General features: G+C 42.7%; 1 protein-coding gene across 2 annotated transcripts in view; it reads right to left on the minus strand.

Moving 5' to 3' along the window:
- Window positions 1–11,679, minus strand: part of CAPN3 (calpain 3) — a 50,381-nt gene extending 38,702 nt beyond the window's left edge. Inside the window, exon 1 of one of the 2 annotated variants that reach the window (XM_045448053.1) lies at window positions 11,057–11,679. In XM_045448053.1, the coding sequence (XP_045304009.1) occupies window positions 11,057–11,365 (309 nt within the window). In that variant the 5' untranslated portion in view covers window positions 11,366–11,679. The remainder of the gene's footprint in view (window positions 1–11,056) is intronic. The other variant, XM_045448051.1, reaches the window with a different exon arrangement.
- Between the last annotated feature and the right edge of the window lie 6,054 nt (window positions 11,680–17,733).

The raw sequence follows: 17,733 nt of genomic DNA on the forward strand, positions 1-17,733 counted from the left end.
ACGTGTGAAAAGATGCTCTGCCTCATTCATAATCAGGGAAATGCATCTTTTCATACATTTCTTGGCTATTTCTGCCCCTCTACCCCCATTTTCAGTATTTTACTGCTAAGCTATTTTAGCTTCTTCACTATGATGTCCAGAGCTTTGTCTTCATCATGGCCCTCAGGAGGAGCTGTTGTCTTGTGGAATATAAGAGGAGGCAGTCCTAATTATTTATTGAATTGTCACTTTCCCCAGAACTTATGCTCCCCCACCCCACTCCAGCATGGTGCCATCGTGATTCTCTGCCGAGTAAAGAGAGGGCTGGCTCCCAGCTGGGCACCTCATTTTACCTTTGAATTACCATCATCATTATTTGTTGACTCATCATGCTAATGTATGTCATTTACAATATCTCATTTAATCCTTAAAACTCTTTGAAAGTAAGAATTTTCGTATTCTTTTCACAGATGAGGAAACTGAGACCCAAAAATGGTCAGTAACCTGCTGGAGGTCACCTCGCTAAGAGGTGGAGCTGGGATTTGAATCAAGTTTGTCTGATTTGAAAGCATGTGCTTTCCCCATCACTGTGTTATGCTCCTGTCCTTTGCTGCCTCCACTCATAGTAATTGCTACCTTACCTTGAGCACCTACCAGGACTTTAAGGCTGCTAGTTCAGAATAGCCATGTGATGAGAACATCACTATGTCCTTTCTAAGCAGAACATCTTTCATACGTTCATGTATTTCTTGATCTTTTGTTACTCTCTGTTCATGAAATACCTGTCTTTTGCTAATTTTTCTATTGAGTTTGTCTTTTTCAACTTGAATTGTGGGCATTCTTTGGCTATTGATTGCTTATTGGTTAGATGTGCTATAAATATCTTTTCCCACCTCATGAATTGCCTTTTCCCTCTCTTTTTTTTTTTTTTTTTTCAACGTTTATTTATTTTTGGGACAGAGAGACAGAGCATGAACGGGGGAGGGGCAGAGAGAGAGGGAGACACAGAATCGGAAACAGGCTCCAGGCTCCGAGCCATCAGCCCAGAGCCCGACGGGGGGCTCGAACTCACGGACGGCGAGATCGTGACCTGGCTGAAGTCGGACGCTTAACCGACTGCGCCACCCAGGCGCCCCGCCTTTTCCCTCTCTTAAGGGTATTTCTTAATTTAAACTTCTAAACATTCTATTTATGTGACTTGCTAGTGGCAGAACCAGAGTCCAGACACAGGTTTATTTGGTTCTAAGTTTAGTTTTTTTTTGTTTTTTTTTTAATGTTTATATATTTTTGAGAGAGAGAGCGTGCGCGCATGAGCAAGGGAGGGGCAGAGAGACAGAAGGACAGAGGATCTCAAGCGGGCTCCACACTGACAGCAGAGAGCCAGATGTGAGGCTCGAACTCATGAACCATGAGATCATGACCTGAGCTGAAGTCGGATGCTCAACCGACTGAGCCACCCAGGCACCCCTAAATTTAGTTTCCTTAACTACTCTGCACGACGCCCTCAGGTCTTCCTCTTTGTGTCTAGCCCAGTGATCCCACTTCTTCGAAACTGTCTGACAGAAGATGACACATCTAAATCAGATTACAAGCAGACCTCCTGAGCCGGATTTATGGGAAAGATAAGTAATATCCCTGAGAGGAGAAGCTGCGTAGCCAGTGACTGAGCCCTCAGCCCTGGAACAGAGGGCTCACTGCACACAGCCTGGGTTTTCCTGTAGTTCTGTTTCTTCCCTCTCATTCCACATTGGAAGGGAGTAATTTTATTTTTTGCCAACCTAGGGTTTCTTCTTCTCAGAGTTGAGTAGTGCAGGCCAGGTGACACCCCTGGCTGGGAACATACACATGGAGAGTGTTAGTTACACAAGCGATGGGGCACACGGAAGGGGCTATCAGAGCAAGAGACCTCTGGTGTCACCACACATTGTCAGAAAGCTTTCATCTTCTGAGCACTGAAGCAGTGGCCAAGCTCTGGGTCCTCAAGAGTCGGTGGTCAGCTCTCCTCCACATTTTACAACTTCCTTCAACTTCATTTCAGACTGAAAGGAGCCAGGCTACTTGAAAAAATAAATTGTTCTACGTCTGGGGCAAGAAATGTACAAGATGAGCCTGGGACATTCTGTTGTGGCCAGAAAACAAGAAATCTGTTTAAGATTAATGGGGTCATGTCAAATGATATAGGCAATTTATAGGGGGTTCCCACTGGCCAAAGATGGGACAATTTGAGCATCAAGAAAGTCATGACTGTAATGGATTAAAACATGTTGCAATGTAGGGTGCCTGGGTGGCTCAGTCGGTTAAGCCTCTGACGTTGGCTCCAGTCAGGATCTCGTGGTTTGTGAGTTTGAGCCCCATGTCAGGCTCTGTGCTGATAGCTCAGAGCCTGGAGCTGCTTCAGATTCTATATCCTTCCCTCTCTGCCCCTCCCCTTCTTGCAGTCTGTCTGTCTTTCAAAAATAAATAAACATTAAAAAATAAAAACATGTTGCAATGTTTACTACTAATCATACCCTTAGTAGGGTATTGTTCCAAGCTGTGATATTTAAGAATGCAGAGAACATAGGAATTACAGTCGATTCTCGTTATTTATGGTAGTTATGTTCTATGAGGTGCCTGTGAATGCTGAATTAGTGAATATTGAACCATTGCTCCTGGAGGAAATACAGAATTAGATTCCTGTGACCTCTAGTCACATTTTAATCAACTGATCAATACACACTCTTAAGTGTGTTTCTGTTTAAAGACACCTTATTTAACATATTTTATTGAGTCATTAACATTGCCCTCACAACCAACTCAAGCATTAATGAAGCTTATCTAACACATACATTTTCTCCCTGAGGCACACCCCAGCCTTCTTGCATTAGGAACATGAGAAAGCACTTTACATTTTTTTTTTTAATTTAACGTTTATTTATTTTTGAGACAGAGAGACACAGAGCATGAACGGGGGAGGGTCAGAGAGAGGGAGACACAGAATCTGAAACAGGCTCCAGGCTCTGAGCTGTCAGCACAGAGCCTGACGCGGGGCTCGAACTCACGGACCGTGAGATCATGACCTGAGCCGAAGTCGGCCGCTTAACCGACTGAGCCACCCAGGCGCCCCAGCACTTTACATTTTAAACAGAGAAATCACCAACAAGAAGTGCAAAAATGTGAAAAACGTGGCACTGTGTAGACTATGAAAAGGACGCCTGTTTACAGTGTGAGGGCTAAGCTGAGAAGGCTGACTGTCCCCTTGATTTCATCTGGGAATGTGCGTGGAGGGCGACTCAAAATTTTCACTGCCCTACACATGTCTGCAGATGACCACAGAAGCACCTTGGAGACTGATTTGGGGTTACAAAGAAATGTTAGTGAGTAGGGGAATTCACAAATACAGAACCCAGGAGTAATGAGGATCGACTGTATACAGATCATAGCACTGACACCTCCAGTGCTGGAAAAACCATATTACAGGGGAAGGTTAGGGGAGGTTTATAACTATTTGATCTGAAATAATTAAAAGAAGGATGAGATTATTGATGAACAGGGAGAATTACTACGTACAGGAAATCTGCTGACTGTTTCACTGTCTTCTGGATCAGACCAGAGATAAGGGGCAAAAATTGTGGCCGGAAAAGTTCTGGCTAGAAATGAGGATGCACTTTCACGCTGTGAAAGGTACTAACGATAGGCAGGTTATTGAAGGAGCTGGGAGCATCTGTTTTCCCTTCAAAATCTTAACATCAGGAAAGAAACTTTGAAATGGAATGGCTGAAAGAAAAAGTTTCCAAAGATCCCAAACAATACTAAAATTTATAAGGAGTTTTTGATAGCAGTTTTAATGCTATCTTCCCAGTATTCTGGGGGAATATAATAAACTTCTATTTGTTATAGAAGTTATTATATTATAATAAACTTCTATTAATAAAGTTCTGATGGTGATTATTTAGACTTGAAGTTTGGATGAAATGGTAAAGCAAGTGTCAGCTTCTCTCTTTTTGTTCGTTTGTTTTGAGAGAGTGAGTGGATAAGGGGAAAAGGGAGAGAATCTTAAGCAAGTTCTACCCTCAGTGTGGAGCCTGATGCAGGGCTTGATCCCATGACCCTGGGATCATGACCTGAGCCAAAACTAAAAGTTGGACACCCAGTCAACTAAGCCACCCAGGGGCCCCCTTGTTAGGGCTTTTCAAGTTTTTAGCCTCTGCTACAAAGCTGTAATCATCAAGACAGCATGGTGTTGGCACAAAAACAGACACATAGACCAATGGAATAGAATAGAGACTCCAGAATTGGACCCACAAATGTATGGCCAACTAATCTTTGACAAAGCAGGGAAGAATATCCAATGGAAAAAAGACTGTCTCTTTAACAAATGGTGCTGGGAGAACTGGACAGCAACATGCAGAAGAATGAAACTAGACCACTTTCTTACACCATTCGCAAAAATAAACTCAAAATGGTTAAAGAACCTGAATGTGAGACAGGAAACCATCAAAACCCTAGAGTACAAAGCAGGAAAAAACCTCTCTGACCTCAGCCGTAGCAATTTCTTACTTGACACATCTCCAAAGGCAAGGGAATTAAAAGCAACAATGAACTATTGGGACCTCATCAAGGTAAAAAGCTTCTGCACAGCAAAGGAAACAGTCAACAAAACTAAAAGGGAACCAATGGAATGGGAAAAGATATTTGCAAATGACATATCGGATAAAGGGCTAGTATCCAAAATCTATAAAGAACCCACCAAACTCCACACCTGAAAAACAAATAATCCAGTGAAGAAATGGACAGAAAACATGAATAGACACTTCTCTAAAGAAGACAACCAGATGGCCAACAGGCACATGAAGAGATGCTCAACGTCACTCCTCATCAGGGAAATACAAATCAAAACCACACTGAGATACCACCTCATGCCAGTCAGAGTGGCTAAAATGAACAAATCAGGAGACTATAGATGCTGGACAGGATGTGGAGAAACGGGAACCCTCTTGCACTGTTGGTGGGAATGCAAACTGGTGCAGCCGCTCTGGAAAACAGTGTGGAGGTTCCTCAGAAAATGAAAAATAGACCTACCCTATGACCCAGCAATAGCACTGCTAGGAATTTACCCAAGGGATACAGGAGGACTGATGCATAGGGGCACTTGTACCCCAAGGTTTACAGTAGCAGTTTGAACAATAGCCAAATTATGGAAAGAACCTAAATGTCCATCAACTGACGAATGGATAAAGAAATTGTGGTTTATATACACAATGGAATACTACTTGGCAATGAGAAAGAATGAAATAGGGCCTTTGTAGCAACGTGGATGGAACTGGAGAGTATTATGCTAAGTGAAATAGTTCATACAGAGAAAGACAGATACCATATGTTTTCACTCTTATGTGGATCCTGAGAAACTTAACAGAAGATCATGGGGGAGGGGAAGGGGAAAAAAAAAGTTAGAGAGGGAGAGAGCCAAACCATAAGAGACTCTTAAATACTGAGAACAAACTGAGGGTTGATGGGGGGTGGGACGGAGGGGAGGGTGGGTGATGGCTATTGAGGAGGGCACCTGTTGGGATGAGCACTGGGTGTTGTATGGAAACCAATTTGACAATAAATTTCATATTAAAAAAATAATTCCAGTTAACATACAGTGTTAACTGTATTAAGTGTTATTATCAGGTATATAATATAGTTATTATTTATTATTGTTACATATTATATATTTATATTTTTATATTTATAACAATAATTTTCATAATTATAATATATTTTAATTTATAATAATTATATTTACAATAAATATTTTTATATTTATAATAATATATTATTTATACATCATATATAAATTTTATATTATATTTGTATAATATATTACTACATATTATATAAACATATAATATATAACAATTCCCTAGACCACCTGGTGCTTATCACAAGTTAACTCCTTAATCCCCATCACCTATTTCACCCATCCCCCCACCCACCTGGTAACCATCAGTTTGTTCTCTGTAAGTACCAAACTGTTTCTTAATTTGTCTCTCTTTTTCCCCCTTTACCCATTTGTTTTGTTTCTTAAATTCCACATGTGAGTGAAATCATGTGATATTTGTCTTTCTCTGACTGACTTTTTTTGCCTAGCATTATACTCCCCAGCTCCATCCATGTTGTTGCAAATGGCAAGGTTTCATTCTTTTTTATGGCTGAATAATATTCCATTGTACATATATACCGCTTCTTCTTTATCCATTTGTCTATCAATGGACACTTGGGTTGCTTCCATAACGTGGCTATTGTAAATAATGCTGCAGTAAACAAAGGGGGGCATGTATCCCTTTGAATTAGTGTTTTCGTATTCTTTGGGTGAATATCCAGTAGTGTGATTGTTGGATCATAGGGTAGTTCTATTTTTAACTTTTTGAGGAAGCTCCATACTGTTTTCCACAGTGGCCTGTGTCAGCTTCTTGTAAGCAGACCACTTCCCAAGTGTTAGTTGGGGTCTCACAGTTCCTTGGAGATCTTGAACCCCCACCTCATAGGCTCTGAGAGGGCAGAGCCTTTTCCCCACCACCACAGTTCAGTGGGCTCCTGGCAGTTTGATTCTAGATGCCTCTCTCTTTCCCCACTCCTGTGCTTTCCACACTCTGACTTCTGGGTGTGTTGGCTCATTCTGCCTGTGTAACTCAAGACACTAACTTCCCCCTTTACCAAAAAGTTACTTTTTACTTGCCTCAGGCATGTCACAAGTTCATGAGTAAAGATGCCTTTGAGTGTCAGGTCAAGTGGAAGGATGACATTGGAGTGTGTGGCCTTCTGCCCTGTTGCTTCCCCCCACCCCACTTTGGTTTCTGTTCTAGCTCCCTTCCTCTTGTAAATAAACTAGCATTTTTCCCTCTTTTTTTCCCCATTAAACAACAATCATGTCCCTCCTAGAGAGAAATTATCCTTTCTGTAATTATAAGAATCTTACTGATTTTTCCTTATGAGTTTTCCTCATGAAGAGAAAAGTTAGAGTCTGACATGTTAAGGATTCACATTTTGCATGCTTGTAAATATCTTAAAAAAAAAATCAAAGATGTTTTTGTAGTGGTTAACAGGACTTGACCTGAAAAATGTAATGATTTATTTATTATTATTTTGGGCTTTTTCTTTGTATTGAAGTGTAACTAACATACAGTGTTATATTAGTTTCAGGTGTACAACATATTGATTCAACAATTCTATACGTTACTCAGTGTTCACTTCGTTAATTGCCGTCACCATCTGTCACCAAACAACATTATTACAATCTTATTGACTATATCCTCTACATTGTACTTTTTATCTCCATGACTTATTTATTTTATAACTGGAAGTTTTTACCCCTTAATCCCCTTTATTTCACCCATCCCCTAACTCTCTTCCCCTAAGGTAGCCACCAGTTTGTTCTTTTTTTGTTTATGTGTCTCTTTGTTTCTTTCTTTGTTCATTTGTTTTGTCTTTTAGATTCCACATTTGAGGGAAATCATTCGGTATTTTCCTCTGTCTGACTTATTTCACTTAGCATTATACTCTCTAGGTCCATCCATGTTGTTGCAAATGGCAAGATCTCATTCTTTTTTATGGCCTATTGTGTATATGTGTGTATATGTATATATGTATATATACATATACATGTGTGTATATGTATACACAATATGTATATATATGTATATGTACATATATACCACATCTTCCTTATCCATTTATCTATTGATAGACACTTGAGTTGCTGCCATATCTTGGCTATTGTAAATAATGCTGCAATAAACATAGGGGTGCATATATCTTTTCAAATTAGTGTTTTTGTTTTCTTTGGAAAAATACCCAGTAGTGGAATTACTGGATTGTATGATATTCCTATTTTTAATTTTTTTTTTTTTTAATTTTTTTTTCCAACATTTATTTATTTTTGGGACAGAGAGAGATAGAGCATGAACGGGGGAGGGTCAGAGAGAGGGAGACACAGAATCAGAAGCAGGCTCCAGGCTCTGAGCTGCCAGCACAGAGCCCGACGCGGGGCTCGAACTCACGGACCGCGAGATCGTGACCTGGCTGAAGTCGGCCGCTTAACCGACTGCGCCACCCAGGCGCCCCTCCTATTTTTAATTTTTTGAGGAACGTGTTTTCCATAGTGGCTGCACCAATTTGCATTCCCACCAAGAGTGCTCAAGGGTTCTCTTTTCTTCGCATCCTCACCAACATTTGTTATTTATTGTCTTCTAGGTTTTAGCCATTCTGACAAAGTGATATCTCATTGGTTTTGATTTGCATTTCCCTGATGAAATTGGGCAAGAGTAATCAGTTTCCCAGAGGCCCTGTTCTAGAAGCCCATTCTCTTCTGTCCAGGGGTTTGTCATCAAGAAAATCTGGCTCAACAATTGGGAAGTATTGTATGGTTTGTTTGCTTTCTGATTCTAGAAATAGGGGCAAGAGGAATCAGATAGCTTGGCCTCGAGACACAATGCATGAAGCTCCCCAATAGAAGAGGAAAGGCAGTGAGGGTAGCACTCATAGGCGAGTGAAAAGAGATTATAGGTGTGCCCAGACAGGTGGCCTGGGTGTCTCTTCTTTTAAGAGGGTAAAGCTGAAAGTGCAGCATCACATCTTAGCTAGAATTGTAGCTGGCCTGAATAATTCTCCCCTTATCACCACCACCACCACCATCTAACTGTAACAAGTAAAACTTGATTATGAAGAAAAGCTCAGATTGGCTTTCAGTGATTCTGTGCCTCAGATAGTAAAAGCAGGAATGGTCTCTCGTAGGACATAGTCTCCATTTCAGACTGCTCAAAGCTGACAAAGGTCACTACATCTATGGAATGCAGGGAAAACTGACGTTTCCAATAAGTGCTTTACATTTCAGAAAGTTCTGGGATCATTTCACTCTTTGAATTTCAGTCAACTTGTGTGATTGCCCTTTCTGGACTTTAATCACTTCAACTGTATGTGAGGGGGTGTTGGTGGTAGGAGCACAGTTGGAAAGAGGTCTTTTGGTGCCCCTAATGTCACACTGACAATGGCAGTATCAGTTTTAGGACTGAAGTAGTGCCTAGAGCATTATAGCTCTTAAGACTAAAAGCCACCAATAATTTCACTAAAAGCAATATTTGTAAGGTTTTTGGGTTTTTTTCTCTGTAGTAATATTAGAAAAGGCTTTTAGGAACCCCCAGCCTTGGAATGCTGGGCTGTCCTTATCTCTTGATGGTCAGTGCCCTCAGATGTGAGTTTTCATTCACCACCAGCAGCTGAGTACCCACTGTGGGCCTGGCCCTTCTCTGACTACTGGGGTCCAGCGTTGAATAGGAATAGGTCCTGTTATCAGATAGGGAACAGACATGTGAAAGCCTGAAGAAAGTGACACCTGAGCTCTGGAGAGAGGGTGAGGAGGAGCAAATCAGATAAAAACAAGGGCATTCCACTTTTTGCTCATATGTGGAACTTGAGAAACTTAATAGAAGACGTGGGGGAAAGGGAGGGGGGAAAACTTGTTACAAACAGAGAGGGAGGGAGGCAAGCCATAAGAGACTCTTAAACACAAACTGAGGGCTGATGGGGGTAGCGGGGTAGAGGGGAAAATGGATGATGGGCATTGAGGAGGGCACTTGTTGCAATGAGCACTGGGTGTTGTATGTAAGCAATGAATAATGGGAATCTACCCCCAAAACCAAGAGCACGCTGTATACACTGCATGTCCGTCAACTTGACAATAAATTATATTAAAACAAGCAAAATAGAACAAAACAAAAAACAAGGGCATTCCAGACAGAGAGCATGAGCAAAGGCCTTGAGGTCTGAGGAGACTTGGAACAACAGAGGAGCTGAGTGTGTCACCGTCTGGGGGAGAGGGTGCCAGCCTGAAAGGGGCTGATAGCTCAGCTCAGGAGTCTGGAGTTATCCTGAAGGCATGGGGGGAGGGGAGAACGGTGTCACGGAAGATACTTCAACAGGGATGGGACATATCCCAGTGCTCTGGCAGCAGGGCGGTGACTGGGCTGGAGAATGATGTTCTTTCCAGTACTTTCTTCTAAAGAGAGAACTCAGGATAGTCACAGGCCTTACCACAGGGCTTCCGGGAGAGGAAAGGAGCCCTTGGGGGAACCCAGGGGCTGAGAACAGGGTTGTTGGATGTTTCATCTCAGGTTATAAAGAAAAACGTGGCTAATGAATAGCACTGGACTTCAGCGTCACTTGATTAAGTTAATGAATAGCTTGGGGCCTCAGCTTAAAGGATCTCCTCAGGGAAGGTTAGTTCTTGCCTTTTGAGCTCACTGTACCCAGAACGCTATCTCCTGACAGCCTTCCCTTCAGGACTCTAGGCTCCAGGAGAGCAGGACTTCTTGTCTTTCTTATCCACAGCTGTCTCCCTTGTTGCTTGCCTGCATTCCGGCCCTACCAATGCCCAATAAATATTTCTTGAATTAAGCACCAGAGTCATATGGGTGGTCTGATCAGAGAAGGGAGGCAAGAGGATATGCTTTTCTTTCTGGCGGATCACTGTACATGAAATCCAGAGGCTGGAAGTGTTACCTAAAGAGAAAGGATTTTATTCAGGGCTGTCATGCTCGCTCTGGATGTACTTCTCTCTGTGCGCCTTTATTTTCTCATGTGTGAGGCGAAGTACGTGGACAAAACTGGCTGCTAGGATTTCTCCTTCTAATCCTAACACTCTGTGCATGAAAAAGTGATCTTTGCCAGCTCCTCTCCTCTTTCTGGGGCTTCTCTGTTGCAGAAAGTCATGGCTGCTGGCAGACTAAAGATGTCATTCGTTGTGATTTTAGCCCTAGAAGTTGAAGGACTCTTACAAAGAATTTGTTGTTGTTGTTGTTCTGGGAAAGGGATATTTACTTTTATAGGCTGGATTACACTGAATTCCAATTTCTTTTATAGAAAGCAAGATGTTTTTTAGGAAAAGAGAGCAAGAGAGTGAGAATGGGCTCGGCTCAGTCGAGGGCAGAGCCCTGGGGAGCCTCTGCCAGGACCCTTCCCCCAGCGCCCATGTGCACCGTGGGGCTGCGGGGAGGTGCTGAGTGGGAGGACTTCTAGGAGGGGAAAAAGCCCAACGGGCAGCCAGCAAGCTACTCACCGGAGGTCTCTTCCAAATGAACTGGATGGGGAACTTCTGGCTGTAAAAGAGAGAGGTCTCATCTGGTGGGAACTCGGGATCCAGATAAAGAACCTTCTTTTCTAGACACTTCTTGTGAAGCTGCTCAAATGTCTTCTCTTTCACTCCGATAATGGGAAAATTGCGGCTGATGATGGCTGAATAGATGCCACTTGGGTTTCCGCCCCCGGCCTCGGTGGTCTTGCCTTGGCCCTGCTGGGGAATTGGTCCCGGGGACCTGGGCTCAGCCCCTGTCCGTGGGGCCACCGATGCGCTAATGACGGTTGGCATGGCAGGCAAATTTGGAAGGAAAAGGTTTTTTAAAGAAAACAAGATAGAACTACCTTCAAGGAAAGGAAGCAACGGCAAAGGGGAAGTTGGAGTGATTCTGTCATCTGAGAGAAAATGTCCACATCCAAATTCAAAGCTCAAAGCCCATCAGAAGGTCATCCAGCTTATGTCCATCTTAAAAGCTGAGCTGTGATCCGGAAGAAATAGGTTTTCCTGAAGAAGGAGCACTAAAGGGTTTCTGCAGGAGTGTTTACCTGGGGGCTCCTACCGGCAGCATGCATGCCAGAGGGAGAGAGGGAGAGAGAGAGAGTGAGGGCTGTGTTTCAGTGGCTTGGAGAAGCTTGAGCCAAGAAAACTAAAAATAGGCATGAAGAAAGATTATGAGTATGAGAGCAAAAGAAGCTATGTGCAGGCAGACTGCGTGGTGGACAGAGAAGGACCTGAATAGGAACATTTCTGGGTTGTCATTAAGTGCTGGTGTTGTCAGGAAATGAAAGGGGAATACTTGAGGAAGTTGAACACTGAAAATTAGCAAAGTACTGCTGATGTGTTATTGAATCGGCTCCTATATAGATCATCAAACTATAGGCCACTGAATGAATGGAGAACAATATCAAAGAAAAGGTAGCCAGGCTGAATGTGAGACACTGAGTTCACAGGAGAATATTTTAGATATTTTTGAGCACATAATTTTTAGTTTCTAAAACTCTAGGATATCAACATTATTCAGTTGGGTTTGGCATCTCTTCTAGAATGTTGTGGTGTCAGCGTTCATTGGAACTGTCTGGGTGGAAAATGCCACTCAGCAGAGTCCCCAGTTGAGACAAATCCCTGTCTTTCTTGCCCACTTGACCTAGACACCTCTCATCTCTCCCCACACCCCAAAATAAACACTGGACCAAATTTGCTACAAAAAGTACACCTGAGTATGGACTATGCAGGCACACATTAGGCATCTGAGTCGGCAGGTGGAACTAGATACTGAATCAGGTTGCCTGTCAGGTCTTGGGGGATGTCATTCCAGAAAGAGTTGGTATCAGGGCTCTTGGATAAGAACACAAGTGGCCCTGGGGAAGGGAATTGCCTACTTGGCCTCCATCTTGCTTTATACCCATCCGTGGTAGCTTCTACCCAGGCCGTAAGGAGACGGCTACATTCCACGTGTGGCTCAGTGGAGGCTTGTGCTAGACTGTAGCCATGCCTGTTTCCACGTGACCGGTCTCATCAGCCCAAGGCTAGAGGCTGTGAGACAAGGTGGGAAGTGATAGCTGAAATAGGGAATACTACCAGGCTCACCGTCCCTGGGGTTGCAGCTTTGAGGAGCCCTGTGTCTGGAGCTACTGCTTATAGGGACCATCAGCCTATCCTCCTGTCCCCTAAGAAAATGCGCAAGGACCTTTACTACTGCTTTTGGAGAGGCAGAAAATGGGAGGGCAGCCTGAAGGCTGACTGCCGAGCTTCAAAGCCTGGGCTTGCTGCTTGCTGGCTGTGCCTGTGTAACTTTAGGTGAGTTACCTCTTCCTTTCTTCCTGTGTCTCAGTTCTCTCACCTATAGAGTGGGTATGTGGATAGTCATTCTGTTACTGAGTTATCATACAAATTAAACAATTTTAATTTATGTAAAACATTTAAGATAGTGACAAGATTGTCTTAAGCACTCAATAAATGTTGTTTTTAGAGGTGACCCCAATTTAATAGATCAGGTTGAATTACAGTCAGTCGGCGTTCAGTCTACGAGATTTATTTACTGAATATCTTCCATGTGTCCATCCCTGGGATAGGTGCAGTCTGCCCAGCATCACGTGGTCACAGCATCTCCAATCAGAGGCATGCCTATCTGCCTGTACTGAAAAGTCCTCTAAAAAGATTGACCTCCACTCTCAAACTCCCCAGTGGCATGGAAAGCAAAGTGGGGGAGTTTCCTTTCTCCACCATCAAAAGCTTGAGTCCCAGCCCTACTCTATACTCTTAAATTCACAGCACCCACCCACATTTTATTGTTTCTGCTTATTGAGCTTTCCACTTGCCCTCAAGATCGTAAACTCTGGGCCCCCATCCCACTCTCAGGGCTAAGCACATAGAAAGCTCTTAATAAATATGTGTTGTATATCTGTTGAATGAAATTTCCCTATGTGAGGAGAAATTTCTTACCCTTCTCTTGCTTTGCTAATGCAATAAAAATTTCTTGGTCAATTTGCCCCTGTGGTTGGAGCTGTCTCTGGGCCACACACCTGCCGACTTTTCTTTCCTTGGCAGTCTAACTAAGTAACTTAGTAACTAAGTTGAGTATGTGATAAGATGAGCCTATTGTCAGAGCAGGATGGGAATATCAAACACAGAGTGCAAGGTGCTATTCACTTTGCTCTATCAATCGTTGTGGATGAAACCCCCTCAGATTAGTGGGTCCAAACACAAGGTTTATTCAGCTGCCTCATGCCATCAGGGAGAAATCCAATCTGAGCCCAAGAACAAAGGGCAGATAATGAACAGCTGTGCATTTCGATTCCCAGAAGTCTCGTCAAGGATAAAGAACTAGCTTTTGTAACATATTTCAGGCAATGTCACACGCTATCTGAGGTTGGAATGGTTTCTTTTGCACCAACAAGGCCAATCAATGGCTTTGTATCACTGTCTTTTCCATCAATAAATATTCCTTTTTTTTTTTAATGTTTATTTTTGAAAGACACAGAGACAGAATGCGAGTGGGTTAGGGGCAGAGAGAGAGGGAGACACAGAGCAAAGCAAGCTCCAGGCTCCGAGCTGTCAGCACAGAGTCCGATGCAGGGGTCGAACTCATGAACTGTGAGATCATGACCTGACCCGAAGTCGGACCCTCAACCGACTGAGCCACCCAGGTGCCCCAATAAATATTTCTTTGATTCAACTCTATTGGAGGAAATGCATTTGCTTATAACACCCATCATTCATTGAGCGTCCACTGTGAGCTAGCCACTTCATATAGTTTTTAAAACTTTTAATTTTAAAGTAATTTTAGATTTACAAAAGAGTTGCAGGATAGTACAGAGTTTCTGTATACCTTTTGCTCGGCATCCCCTGGTGTTTACACCTTATGTAACCATGGTAGATGATCAAAACTAAGAAATTAATGTTGGTAAAATAGTATTAACTAAACTACAAGACATATTTTGATTTGATAGTGTTTCCACTAATGGTTTTTTTCCCTCTTCTGTTACAGGATCTGATCCAAGATCCTGTACTGCATTGTAATGTCTCCTCAGTGTCTTCCAGTCTCTGATGGTTCCACAGTCTTTGCCTCTCATGACTTGGTACTTTTGAAGAGTACTTGGGTGTTACATTGTAGAATGTCCCTCAACTGGAGTTTGATGTTTTTCATATTATTAGACTGAGGTTATGGATTTGGGGGAAGAGTATCATAGAAGTCATGCGCCCTTCTCATTTGGGGATACAGGATCTAGAGGTGTTTTATCACAGGTGATGTCAGTCTTGATCACCTGGTTAAGGTGGTATCTACCACGTTTCTCCAAAGTAAAGTTACTATTTTTTCCTTTCCACACACATAGAATATTTTAAATCTGTATGACAACTTTGCAGGTTTGATTAATGCTATTTTACAACTGAGGAAATGCGAGATATCTGCCGTAATTTTACAGTGACATCATGGAAAAGTCACAGAATTTTAGAAATGATCTCTTTTCTTTAAGAGATGAGGAAACCAAGGCCTGGAGAGATTAAACGGCATGGGCAAGATCACTCAGTTCACTGCAGAACCAAACTAGACCCCAGGTTTTCTGATTTCCAGGGAGGGACTAAACGCATAACTAGGACTCTAATATGTGAAGTAGGCATAAGAACACTGGATCCTTGCATATAAATAGTGAGGGCTCCCCTTCCTGTAGCTCTGATTGGAGAGGAATCTAATACCACAGCCCTGCTGGAAACAACTGTCAAGAAGCAGCTGTAGAATTCTGGCTGGCCTTTCTGTGGCACTGCAGTCTTTTGCAAGGTTGGTCATAAGACAGGCAGATCTGATATCAGATGCCAATTTCACCTAGAATGCTAGTTATATGGCCTCTATTGTCTGTGGTTAATATAGTAATCTGTTTCCAGTGGAGCTGCAGGTGGCTTTCTAGGCCCCGGGCTAAGAAGTTATTTTAGTCTAGGGTGCTGCCCCTGGAATTTACGCAAGGCATTCAGAGGGGTTGGTAGGTGAAAATCTTAAAAGCAGAGTGGAAAGCTTGATATGGCCATAGGAATTCCATTAGCCAGAAGGCTCTTAGGTAAGATGGTCAATTATGGGCAAAAATTCATTAAGCTCCAGATATTTATGTGTTTGTGTTTCTGCTGCCTATCATTATGATAGTCTGCTACTGAAAGAGATGTGAGAAAGTGAAAGAACTCTGCACTCAGCCCAAAATTCCAGAGTTGCAGTCTCCTCTAAGGCTATGGCAATCTGACTCATGGGTTTTAGTTAACCAGGATATAGGGCTCAGCGCAACTTTAAGACAAACTCTTGGCAACAATCTACCCTTTCTCCTCTAGGGAGCAGTTAGGAGGATGGCCTCATCTGGGATTGGTCCTGGTGATGCTGACACATGGAAGTTCACCTGGTTCTGAAGTGAGCTGTGCCTGGAGCATAATTAGTCCTATAGGTCAATCCTAAGTGCAACCAACCTCCTTGGGCATTCTCAGAGAATGTCTTGGTACCAAACTGGAACCTACTTCTTGGGATCACTTCTTTGAGGAACTGACAGCCTCAGATCCACCACTGCCAGGATCTGCTGGATAACTCAGATCTGGGAAGAGTAGGACGGTGACCAAACTGGCCTTCCAAATGCATGAAGGGCTTTCTCTGGCCACGATGCTAGTCATCTGCCCGAAATAAATGCCCCCCTAAACATGTATTCTATTTCTTCGTGTGAACCCTTCCAGAGGTTCTTTGGTCAGCTCCCACAGTCAATTAAGACCTCTGTGGTGAAGCAACATATAGTGCTGCCACAGTGTGGGTGTGTAGGGTCAGGGGCTGCTGGCCTGCTGCTCAGAGTGTAACTGAACTCAAGGGCGTTGCCGCTTGATGTGCATTAAGTTGAACACAACCCAAGGAAATGCTGAAAACAAAGAACTTTGTATTACTTGTGACAAGTAAGAAGACAGATAGCTCTGAAAGTACTGTCTTCCTGTGGGGTTAGTACAGGAAGCTTTCATTCAATGTATTAGGGGGCAGGGGCAGGGAGCTTGCATATATATTAAGAGCCTTATATTCTATTCTTAGGCATTTTGGTTCAGCTGCGTATAACTCGCATGTCAACATGCTAGTGCACACGCTGTATGTTTGAAAAACAGCAGAACACTCAGCCCATAGGAGGAGATCTGGTATTATAATGAGCCAAAGTTAACTTTAGGACAACTCAGGGAGGCTTCTGCTCAGGTCCACAGTCCAAACTGGCCTACACTGGCTCGCACAAGAGGCTATCAGGTGAAAGACCTAGTGGGGAGTCCCCTTGGCTGGCTGCCGGTTCTGCAAAACAAAACACATTCCTTCCCTGCTTTTGTTCCTTCCCCCTCCTTCCTTCTGCTGAAGGCTTTCAGCCCTTAGATCTGAGTAACTCCCCTTGGTATCCTAACTAACAAGAGGATGCTGTTTGTGTCCCTGAAGTAGAGGACGTGGCTTGGCCCAGCACTTCTCAGGTGGAGAACAGCAGATCTGAGGAACATTCTGAAGTTGTCTGCCGCATCAGAATCAAGGTATCTTCTTTTTTGAGTCCATTTGCTTCACCCTATTTTATATAACACAGCTTATAAGCTTTTACAGTAACAGAAAGCAAACATTTAAAAGCTATTAGATCCTATAGAGATATGGCCCAACTTTTTGTTTTGAAACAGTTTAAAACTTATAGCAAAGTGGAAAATATAGCATAAGGAGTTCCTATATACCCTTCATCTAGATTCTTCAATCATAGCATTTAAATACATTTTGCCTTTCTCTCTTTCTCAGACATAAATAACATTTTTTTCTGAGCGATTTGAGAGTAACTCAGAGATGGGATGACCCATTACCCTTTAATACTTCAGTATACATTTCCTAAAAGCAAGGAAATTCTTCTATGTAATCACAGGATAACCCTCAAAATTAGGAAAATTACCATGTAATCAAAAGATCCCATCTAAATTTTGCCAACTGTCCCAATAATGTCCTTTATAGGCCCAGATTCCAGCCCAGGATCACATATCTGTTGTCACATCTCTTTTGTACCCCCTTCAATCTGAAACACTTCCTCAGACCTGTTGTTTTTCATGGCCTTCACATTTTGAAGAGTATAGGATGTCCCTCAGTTTCAGTTTATGATAATGTTTATGTAAATGAAATCACTCAGTAAACATTTAACAAA

Source organism: Leopardus geoffroyi, chromosome B3 (genome assembly GCF_018350155.1).
Source record: "Leopardus geoffroyi isolate Oge1 chromosome B3, O.geoffroyi_Oge1_pat1.0, whole genome shotgun sequence".
Taxonomy (NCBI): Eukaryota; Metazoa; Chordata; class Mammalia; order Carnivora; family Felidae; genus Leopardus; species Leopardus geoffroyi.